Here is a 10,662-nt window from a genome sequence, read left to right as displayed (position 1 = left end):
AAAATTCGTGAAGGAACGCCATTTTTTTCTTTATTTTATTCATAAAGCAGTTTCATTCAGCAGTTCCGCACATGTACCACTGATTCAAGACGTGGCATGGCATTGAAGGTACACCAATGTGGCACAATTCGTCGCTGTGGATCACGTGGTGTAGAAGGGTGGTCATTTTGCCTGGAAGGCTGCCAATGCAACAGGTTCCAGACGCTGAGTGTAGCTGTTCTTGGCGAGATGGCGCAACATTAGGCTTATGGCTTCCTCACCAGGGGTTCAATAGAAGCGGCGACAGGAAGTCTTCAACGATCGCCTCACAGCAATTGAACCATTCCTGTACTCGACGTCCACTGCGGAAAGTAACAAGAACAGGAACAGCACGTGAAATATTGCGACGGAAGCACAATGGCAGATATTTCCCAACATTCAAATGCCAGAAACCAGCCGAACTTCCCTCCGTGTCGAAACACCCCCAGCAAGCTCATCTCGAGCACTGAGGTGTGTCCCCTTTCCTTTTCTCTATTTGGATGCGGCATGTTTTGCAACAAATAGAATCAGCTCCTGCAAAAGAACCGCAGGGACAGGTGACCTGCAGCACGTGTGCAGGGACCCCAACATCACCTAGATAAAGATCCCGTGTCCGTCCTGTCTAGTTCCCCACCTACGTTGCTCCTCAGACTCAAGGAGATGTTTCCGTTCAGTCGTATACACCAGCTCGCTTGTCTCCTGTACTTATCTTCAACGAAAGAAAGCCTGCTTACTAGTCGACGCGACGTAAAAACTAAGAGTCAGCCAATCGGGATCGTGCGTTCAATGGCGGTAGCCAATCACAAACGTGCTTTCAGCGGCCACAACCATGGAGGTGAACCGCCGTCGTCTGCGAGCGGCGATTGAACGTCCCCGCGTACTAAATGGCGAAACTTGCAAATTAAGTGCAAAACAGCCCCAATCTTTCTCAAAACTGATTTTCTGGAAAACGTGTTGCACTTTTTGCCTACATGTACGGGTCTCCAGGTTCCAAGTTAGCTGCAATCATTTACGAGTTATTGAGATTTCGCAGAACGGCGACACACAGTAGCAGACGAATTCTGACTATGTATGTCAACGTAGCGAAGGAGGGAGAGGAGGCAATAAGCAGGCCTTTTGTATCGAGGTGGAGTTGGCAGGGCCTCCTGTGTGTGTGTGTGTGTGTGTGTTTTTCAAAACTCCTCCTGCACATTTTTCAAAACACCTCCTGCACATTTTCCAAAACTCCTCCAATCATGGAAAGCGCGTGTCGGAGAGTGAGGGAACGTCACGACATAGTGCATTCCCCTGGCACGTGACTGTAAGGCATTGCACAAGGATAGTGGAAATTTCATGGTGCAGTGAAAACACACCATACATGAGGTCCTGTGTAGAGTTGGGATCCCGGGATCCCGCACGAGTTTTGGGATCCCAAAATCCCGGGGTTTTTCGGTAAGAAAATCCCGGGATTTCGGGATATCAAAAGCACCCCCTATGGGGCTTCAACTTGCAGGTGCTGTGCAGGAGCTGCAGGAGGTAGTTTGATGGAAACAATGGTTCCGTTGATTCACTCTTGGAAGCTTCCGTCCAGAAAAAGTTGCGTTGCCACTACTCTTATACGAATTAGTTAATTCCATTTTTTCTCATTTCAGAAGTAGCGGCAGCTACAGACATGAACGTCCTTCCGATTAAAGAAGAGCCTCGAGACTCCCTCGACGTCGAACCTTCAAGCCCCAGCTCATCAAATGCAGGCCTAACTGCCAGCAACAATCCTGCCCCTCCCTCTGTGAACGATAACCTTGGACAAACAAAGTGTGAGTCTGCTGAAAGCGAACTTCTGCAGGAACAAGCGCAAGAAGGTGACAGCCCAGAACGAGGCAGAAAACTCAAGTGCCACGCGTGTTCGACGACATTCTTCAGCGACTTCGATCGGGATGCTCACCCCAAGTCCTACGTGGGCGAGGTGCACGCGTGTGACGCTTGCCGACCTCGAGCATCGTTCTCCGAGTCACGCCCGATGCAACGTGCAGGGGAGATCTTGCACAGGTGTGAGCAGTGCTCGTGCATATTCGTCAATAAGACGTCCCTGGAACGTCACACGGTCGTTCACTATACCGAAAGGACATTCAAGTGCAACCTCTGTTCTGCTACATTATTTTGCAGGGACGCACTTGAGGTCCACATGCAGGAGCAACACGGTGAGAGGCCATTCAGGTGCCAAATCTGTTGCGCCTCATACGTTCGGTCTTGGAGTCTAAAGTGCCACATGCGCACGCACGCTGCAGTGAAACCATTCAAGTGCAGGCTCTGTTCTGCTACGTTTGCGCAGCCCAGGCAACTTAAAGGCCACGTGTCAATGCACGCGTGTGTCAGGCCATTCCGATGTGGCCTCTGTCCCGCTTCGTTTTCTCAGCTCACACACCTGAAGGGTCACAAGCTCACACACGCAAGTGCTATGCCATTCAAGTGCAGACACTGTTCGCTCACGTTTGCTCTGTCTGAGGACTTCAGAGCACATGAGATGACACACGTACAAGAGAACTGAAATTTTTTTGTGTGGGTGTTGGTGAGGTCTTGAATGTAATGGTCTAAGTCCCTTGGACGCATCTGCGCATGAGTGGACACAAACTGTCCACTCATGGTAGGGGACCGAGAGACACGGAACAAGGACAGACGACAAATTCTCAGACTCACCAAAAGGTTTATTACAGAGACTGTCCACTCCTCTGCAGCCAAATCCCTCAGCTAGCATTGTGCTCCCTGCTACGGTTTGGAAAGCTTTTTTTTTTTTTTTTTTTTACAAATATTATTACAAAAGCATAAACTACCTAGTTTGTTCCATGCATTGCTGTTTGGTGCATCATAATGACAGTTAGTATTGCAAAAAAAAACAAAAAAACTCAGTAATCATCTACAATCATCCAGAGACAAGGCTCTGCATATTGAATATGTAGATCACAATATTATAAACAGTGTATTAAAAGCATGCAGCTAAAGATATGTTTTAAGATTGTTCATGTTATTCTACAGCATAAAACTGAAGGCATGAATAGCATGAAAAGTGAGGCCTTGGGAACTCTTATTGTCAAATAAGTATGAATATTGTAACGAGGCAAAAACGCTTCTCACCTTTATGGTGTATGTTCTTTCGTCCTTCGAAAACTTCAGGCAGCCGTTGCTATTTCTGTGCACAAGAAAAAAATCAACATTACTTTCATTTCAATACATTGGCACTGCCCAAAAATGATTGTGTGCAGACAATACAGTTTGCTCTGTGCAATACAGCTCTGTGCCGACAATACAGTTTGCTCACGGACGACGCTGACGGATGAATACCACATTTGTTCACCCATAGGCCACAATCCCCCCCATAGCATGGACATAGTGGACATAGCACAACTTACTGTGCTTCAGAGGGTCAGCCAGGCATTGTTGCCATTACTGTAGGGCCTTCTCCTGAGGAAGCGTTCACACTAGCCTCAACTCACATCCAGCATTAGCTGAGGACAGTGATCCGGAGAGGGAGATCTGCTATGTGCTTGCTCCCAAGAAGAGCTACCAGTGTTGCCCTCTTGTACACCGATGGCTCGCATGAGTTTGGCGTGGAGGTGCGCTTGGGTGCCTAAGATGGAAACCATATTTATTCCATCCTTCTCCTATGCACTGTCGACAACATGCCTTTTGGAACGCGCCTCGGTTTACATGTCTGCACTGCCACGGTTTTCTTCAGCAGGCCACAGACTTGCATCGAGGCATCTTTGCACAGTGCAGGAAGGGACCGAGATGGGTATGTCTGCTCCTGTTAGAATTAGTGCCTATGTAGGTTCATCTCATTGTGATGAGTTCCGTGTACGTACCATGACCGACTAGATTATAACGACCCTGCCGTAATCGGCAACCCTTATGAGAAGCCTGTCCGCACGATCTGCTAGGGGCTCTACTAATCGGCCCGCGAGATCTGCATCATGGACGATGGAAGTTTGGATTTTGAACGTGCAGAAGTGGACGTACAACTACCGTAGCAGACGACAGCAACAGCTCCTATGAAAAAGTGTAGAATGATGATGGTGACACCCAACTTTAGAAAGAAGAATCTCTCGTGGGACATACTAAGGATAAGTAAATTAAATACTAATAAGTTACATTAGTTTATATTTGAACTTTCTGCACCAGTAGCACAACACAATAAAAAAACAGCAACTTAGAAAGTAGACCTTGTAACGTTTCGAAGCCCATGCAGGCTCCATCTTCAGAACAGGAGACTGTCGACCTCCGTTAACTCTTTTTAAACAGGGGGCTATATCTCTCTGAAAGCAGCCCTGGGTGTTTATTCATGCAGCCTGTTGTTGTTTCTATAAACCATGACTCAAGGTTCCATCATTCCCCCCACCGTAAAATGACAAACCGCTGCCTTGCCCATAAGTACAAGATGCTGTTGAAATGGGTCATTCTGCATGACGCACCCAGATTTAAGGACATCTGGAAAAAGCCCGTGTCCAGGTTCCGGCGCTGCCGCCATTTCTGTTTGAAGGACTGTGCGCTGCGACTCGGTACTCTGCACAATAGGCACAATCTGTAGGGTAAATTACCGCAGGTTAGAATTCTGGTTCTAAAGCCAGTCGAAACGTGCACCTACCTTTCCACGAGGACTATGTTTTAGTTTCTGCGGTATCACTCCGCGCAGTGCTCTGCACAGTTGTTTCAACCTGCAAAATGAATTAGGAACTTTTTCTATAGTCATTTATTAGTACACTCCATGAGAACGGTTTCTCATTTCAAGTCTGAACCGGCTTATAGCATAATAATACAACGGGACTAACTTTACTTTTTCATCTACCTTCACCCTACCTCATAATATCCAAGAAAACATACTAGCTGAATACACAAAATCTTATTCGTAAGATAATTACCATTAAAAAAACATGTACAGAAAGGGGTCTCAGAGTTGAAACCCACTTTCAGGATCCCATGTTATTGACAAGAACCGATTATAAGAAACTCCTTGGTTAAATAAGATACATATCAGTGTCACGAGCTAGCTGCCAAGAGGGAGTGTGGGTATATGGGGCGGCAGCGGCGCTTTGTGCATCAAGGCAAGGGAGAACGTGCAAGATATTCTGCGACAGACGACAGCAACCTTCAAAAGGACAGACTGCGAACACCGGGCGTCCTCGGCGTCACCCGCTTCAGACGTTGTTGGCAACTTCGACATATTTTCCAGGCCTCTTCCCAACTGGTGACCGCCCGTCTCAAGTATTAGTACTTCAAGGACTGCGTGACCGTTCCAAGCCTGTCATTGCCTCGAGACAATACCTGTCTCCGAATGCGAGCATCATGAACGTCCATGATGCTCGGATTCTGCATGACTGCAAGTTGCTTACAACCCGAGTCCATCCACGTCGGCACTCTTCGTTCACTAGTAACTGGCACTGAAACCACTCATGTTTGTTCATGTGTCGTAGTTCATGATGGTGCCATGCTAGTACCTCGTGTCAACCTTCAGTGTTGGACACTTTGACCAACCACCCTACACAAATAGCATCACAATCAGGGTGAAACCTAAAGAAACCTAAAAAGACACTGCTTGCACGACATATAGTTTAGAACATACAGGGTGGTCCACCAACCATGATAGAAATTCATAGTAAAAAACATTTTGCACAAACAGGATTTTTTTCTGCCAATAACTTTTGCCACATATTGGTAACATTTTTATTTCATTTCAATAGGCGATTTCAGATATTGCCCTTGTGCTCCGCACGGGGGCCCTCCTTCGCCCAAGTCACGCGCATCGCGCAATGCGTTGTGGGAAATGGTTTGCATTCGTGCTCGTCCGCCTGTTGCTTGAAGGTGCGGGAGGTGAAGGAGAGAGAAAACCGAAACCGTTTGCGCTCTTCTTCTTCTCTCTGACTCATGAAAACTAAATCCCAAGATGCAGCTGGGCTTTCGCAACACAGCTCTCTCTGGTGGGCCATCCATGCAATTTCTGAAATCGTCTATTGACAGAAAGTTATTTCTTGAATTGAACGTCGAAATTTCCTAAGGCAACCTAACGTTTTCTTTGCGGAAATGGGTTCCTCATGGTACTCAGTATGGTTTTACTCAGTATAGCACATAATCCCACTTCCCCCCTCGTGTGGCATGTCAATGTAACCTCCTTTCTTCGCAGCTTTGCGCTCAAACTACGAGCTGTCAAAAAAGAGGCGGAGCCAAGGGCTCATTTCCACAGATTTTCAGTGAATTTATTTCAGCAATTGCCATTGCATTATGGGTGGGATTGTGTGCTACACTGAGTAAAATGACCACGGGTTACCCAGTTCTGCAAAGAAAACCTGCCTTGGGAAATTTCAGAGTTCAATTCAAGAGATAAACTTTCCATCAACTGAAATGAAATAAAAATGTTACCAATACGTGGCAAAAGTTATTGGCAGAAAAAGTCCCTTGACTGCATGTCTCTCCGGGGCCTACGTTTTTTACTATGAATTTCTGTCATGGTTGGTCGACCACCCTGTATAGTTACAACATAGAACATTCATCATCTCAGAATGAAGTTGTTTTTGTTGTTGGGGTAAAGATGCAGAGGACACACACAAAATCTCATCCTGTCTACTTTGTGTGTCGTCTGCGTCTTTACCCCAAATTCACGGTCATGTCTTCTACAAGTAACATGTAGTTGTGGAGCATAAATACTAAGTTGTAAGAAAATGTAGTCGAACATATGAAAGAACGAAAAGACGGCATGTTCCTGATGTCTGAATGGATGAATCAATGAATTCCAAATTTTATTTACTTACTTAAAACAAGAATACACATCACGGACAAACAAAAGCAGCGAGAAGGACAGGAAAAAGCAAAAATACCAGCCCTACAGCCCTCCACAAAATTCTCGGTTTAACTCTACCAGAGTTACCGTACCACCGTACCGTTTGGAATGCTGAATTTTAAACATTACCATTCCTATAGAACAGTAGTACAACGAGAGAGGAACTGATGTTCTGAGGCTGGAACACATAGAAAGAGAGGAGTTTTTTGGGGGTTCAATGCACCACCCCCTCTCGAAATAGTTCCTTTAGTAGTGCATGTGGGAGAGGGAAATTGAGAGCGAAATCCTATCCCCACGTAAAGTTACCACAGAACCAAAAAGACGCAGAACACCACCTGAAACATTTTTCTGGAGATGCTACTGCTGTAGAATCAGTATCAGTTGCTGCGGTACCCGTATGCCCAGTCCCCAGTATGATCAGGGCCGGTGAGAGAGAGAGGGGGTCAGCCGGGGATGGAGCCCCGGACATCTTCAGGGACCCACCTGACCCAATGCCGGACAGGTGCTAGTAGAGCTTGGGACTTCAGCTTACGGAGCAAGTATTTCTTCGTCAGAAGAGATCAAATAAGAAACAAGTGACCAAATGCTCTATCCATCTCTCAGTACAGTAGTGCCCTACTAAGGCGGACTCATGCAATCTAGTTAATATTCACTTCAGAAGAGGGTTGGCTGCACCGTCTCAAAGTTGTTTTCTTCGCTTTGCTTTTCTCGTGCGTTCTAAGGAAGTAATACGCATCGTCTCATGCTCTCCAACGTTGCATTTTGTGCGGTGCCACCCATTTCACCGATGATGACAGCACGAACACCACTTTCACCAGGTGGTCTTTGTCTGTCCACAGCGGTGGCGCTTCACTTAATCACATTTTGACAACATCTTCCGGAACAGCAGTCACACGTGGTTGCTTACGCTCCGCGGCTGTTCGTGCTCAACAAGAACACCAGTGAAAAGGCACGTATGAGGAACACGTGCAGGTACTTCACCTGTTTGGAGAGCGCCGTCAGAGGAGACGAAACTACTGTTCGAGGCTGGACTAACAGTGGGACGATAGCACATCTTCTCGAAAAACACGGACATAATGAAACACGCGATCTGCTGTGACCTCCAGCCATGGATGGTCATGCCGCATAACAAGTGTTACGGGCTGTCTAATTCTTCAGGGATGTGTTTGCGCTGCTGTTAAAGGAAAATGAGGGAAGAAACACCCAAGGCCCCAATTTTCAGGGAGATTGGAGGGCGCGTCCTTACAATGGGGAGACTGAACGAAATTCGGGAGTCTCCCGGATAATCCAGGAGAGTTGGTAAGTATGCCCGCTCCTGCTTGTTGCAAGCAGTCGCTCCTACGGAGAAATGCGACGCCCCGGTGTTCTGTAAACTTTTGTGCCAAGCTGTAGGACTCGGACAATACATGTCGTTTACTGTAACATGATGGTAAAAATGGGGCCCAGGCAGGACTGATCCCGGGGCCCAGAATTTCTCTCGCCGGCCCTGGGTATGATTTGTTCCGTCCACACAGCAAACAACTGACTCTTCAATAAAATGAAAGAATCTCGGAGACTGCGCCTGCGCAAGAGAAATACCTTGATCTCAGTCTCCTCTCCAACAACTGTTACAGCTGCAGTGTTCATTTGCTCCCGCTCGTTCTGCACAGGTTGGCCCGGTAGATCTTGGGAGGGAGCAACGCCGCGCTTCAAATAGATTCGGAAGTCCGCACCCACAGATTTCACGACGTTTGCGGGGGATTCGTAAGCTGTCGGTTTGAAGTGTAGACCGCATGTTCGAACGTCGGTGTTCGGTATAATAATATTCGGACGGTAAATTAATGCGAGCCACCGGCTTCGGGCTGGTTCGCTCGACGGGATTTTGTGCATGCGACAGCCCGGGCCGTTGCTCTTGGTTTTACGGTTTACACACCCTCGAACTGCCCACGGCATCACTGCTGGCGAAAAGCCCTTTACGCGATATTTGGGGAGATTCTGTTCTATTTGTTGCACCTCTTGCTCTGCATGAATGAGAAACACAAACAAACAACACATGCATGTGACACTTCGACTTCACTAGTCTAGACTTGGCTACGCAACGCAACTACGCAACCTTCTGTTCGCCGCCTGGACACCTGGGAAATTACTAGTCAAACTGTGAATCGTTTAGGATTATCGGATTATCCCAGCAGAAGAGCCCATGGTCCACTAACAAAGAGTGCTTGCAAGGTAGTGCAGGTAGTGCATACATGGTAATAAACATAGTTATCGTTCTCCTACTGTGTGTACTGTACTGTTATGAGTGTGGAGGATGTGCGCGGTTTTGTGCGTATTGTGTCAACCAGTAGCGCCACGCCCTGTCAGTCCGCAGCAAAAGGATAAGCGAACACGTCTGTTTTGAGGCAGCGAAGAGCGATTGTACGGCGAGTTTGAAAGCTCTTGTAAAATCCGCATTCTCCAGCGCTTAGAGGACTAACATCCTAATAAATCTGTCCCTAAGAGGGCCCGCTCTGTGTCGATGGCCTCCGCGAAGAATGAAGGCAATGCAAGGCAATACATCGTTTTGAAGAGGCAAGTTTCGTCCGGAGCGTCGAAGCAGCCATTTTGACTCTCCTCTGCGACCATGACAAAACAAAACTAGGATGCCCTGTTGCTGTGTGCCACAATGCAGCAACAACACAAAAAAGGGCTGGCGTCTATTTCGCGTTCCCAGAGAGACGGAAAGACGGAACAAGTGGTGCGCTCAAATTAAACGTGACCAGTGGCAGCCCACGAGATCGTCCTACGTTTGCAGCGTACGTAGCGCATAATATCTGACAGATAAAATTACGTAGGCACAGGCAAGTTGGTGGATGAACTCCATAACGGTAAACTTGAGCGGGGCAAAAATTGTTGAGCTGCTGCGTTGTGTTGTCTATGTGTTTATGTCGCACTCAGGTTTGCCGCTATGATGCACAGTGTCGCGTACGACGGCGTTCGGGGTTTAAGGCACTGCAGTCAGAAGAGAAGAGCAGGGCTTCCACATACGGTCCGAAAACCCTGTTTGCGAACAGTTGTTTTTGCAGGGTAGATTTGTTCACATCGCTCTAGGGTAAATTATAGAGCTAAACTACGGCAAGGACGCTTCTACCAGCAGCAGTAGCGGGGAGGCGGCGATGCCCCTCAGTGCCTTGGTTTGCTAGAAGGGGTTCATGTATATTTGATCAAAAGCAATCTTGGTCATTTTCGGAACACTATCACTGCTCCCATCTGTAATACATGCCTTGAGGTATCAATAAATAAATGAACCCGGAGAACTGAACTCTCCAGGGTGCAGACACAACCACGTATGCAAGCACAGTTCAATGCTCTATACTTCACCTGAAGCATTACCTCTTGCCATCTTGTGTTCTTTTTCTGTTTTCTTTTTCACCTGAAAATCTGCCTTTTCACATGATATCACCCCATGTTACCTTGTTTACAACCTCTAAGATAAAATAAAAATAAAAAAATTGCCATCTTTGGTTTGGAAAGATGCAGGGGAGCTCTTTGCTTTTGGGGAGGTCCACAGCATTTTTGGTGTAGAATTTGCTTTGGTGCTTTTCATTTAATTAGATTAATGAATGGAATTTTACAAAAGTAAAAATTTACTATTAAATTATAAAATTATTGACGGTTTAAAATAAATAACATTAATTAATTTGGTACGACACAAAAATGATCGGAAAGATGTAAGTTATGCATCAGAAACACACACACAAAAACAATAAAGCATTGCATATAAAGCATTTTAGATTCGATGCCGAATTTTAAAAAAAAATTAATTCCGTGTTAGTGCCGCAAAGCAAATGTGGCTATGAGCGGTGCACAGACGTGGACAGATG

The 10,662-nt window shown here is 46.6% G+C and overlaps 2 protein-coding genes and 1 long non-coding RNA gene across 7 annotated transcripts in view; 2 read left to right on the top strand and 1 right to left on the bottom strand.

Annotated features, from left to right (window-relative positions):
- The window catches only part of LOC135378748 (zinc finger protein 510-like), a 34,618-nt gene extending 31,644 nt beyond the window's left edge, over window positions 1-2,974 (top strand). Inside the window, exon 5 of one of the 2 annotated variants that reach the window (XM_064611844.1) lies at window positions 1,653-2,974. In XM_064611844.1, coding sequence (XP_064467914.1) covers window positions 1,653-2,542 — 890 coding nt within the window. In that variant the 3' untranslated portion in view covers window positions 2,543-2,974. Of the gene's footprint in view, window positions 1-1,649 lie in introns of both variants that reach the window. The other variant, XM_064611843.1, reaches the window with a different exon arrangement.
- LOC135378749 (uncharacterized) lies at window positions 15-8,841 on the bottom strand. The gene is made up of 9 exons (XR_010418565.1): window positions 8,399-8,841; window positions 4,634-4,703; window positions 4,461-4,570; window positions 3,855-4,038; window positions 3,676-3,796; window positions 3,486-3,619; window positions 3,402-3,453; window positions 3,127-3,181; window positions 15-341 (listed from the first exon to the last, which is right to left on the bottom strand). It is a non-coding gene; the product is annotated as an uncharacterized LOC135378749 (long non-coding RNA).
- Window positions 8,842-9,211: 370 nt separating this feature from the next.
- The window catches only part of LOC135378747 (E3 SUMO-protein ligase ZBED1-like), a 33,049-nt gene continuing 31,598 nt past the window's right edge, over window positions 9,212-10,662 (top strand). For 2 of the 4 annotated variants that reach the window (XM_064611834.1, XM_064611833.1), the window contains exon 1: window positions 9,212-9,594. In XM_064611834.1, the coding sequence (XP_064467904.1) occupies window positions 9,442-9,594 (153 nt within the window). In that variant the 5' untranslated portion in view covers window positions 9,212-9,441. The remainder of the gene's footprint in view (window positions 9,595-10,662) is intronic. The other 2 variants (XM_064611836.1, XM_064611837.1) reach the window with 2 other exon arrangements.

The sequence above is a fragment of the Ornithodoros turicata genome, chromosome 1 (genome assembly GCF_037126465.1).
Source record: "Ornithodoros turicata isolate Travis chromosome 1, ASM3712646v1, whole genome shotgun sequence".
Taxonomy (NCBI): Eukaryota; Metazoa; Arthropoda; class Arachnida; order Ixodida; family Argasidae; genus Ornithodoros; species Ornithodoros turicata.
This window is presented reverse-complemented; position numbering and strand designations above follow the sequence as displayed.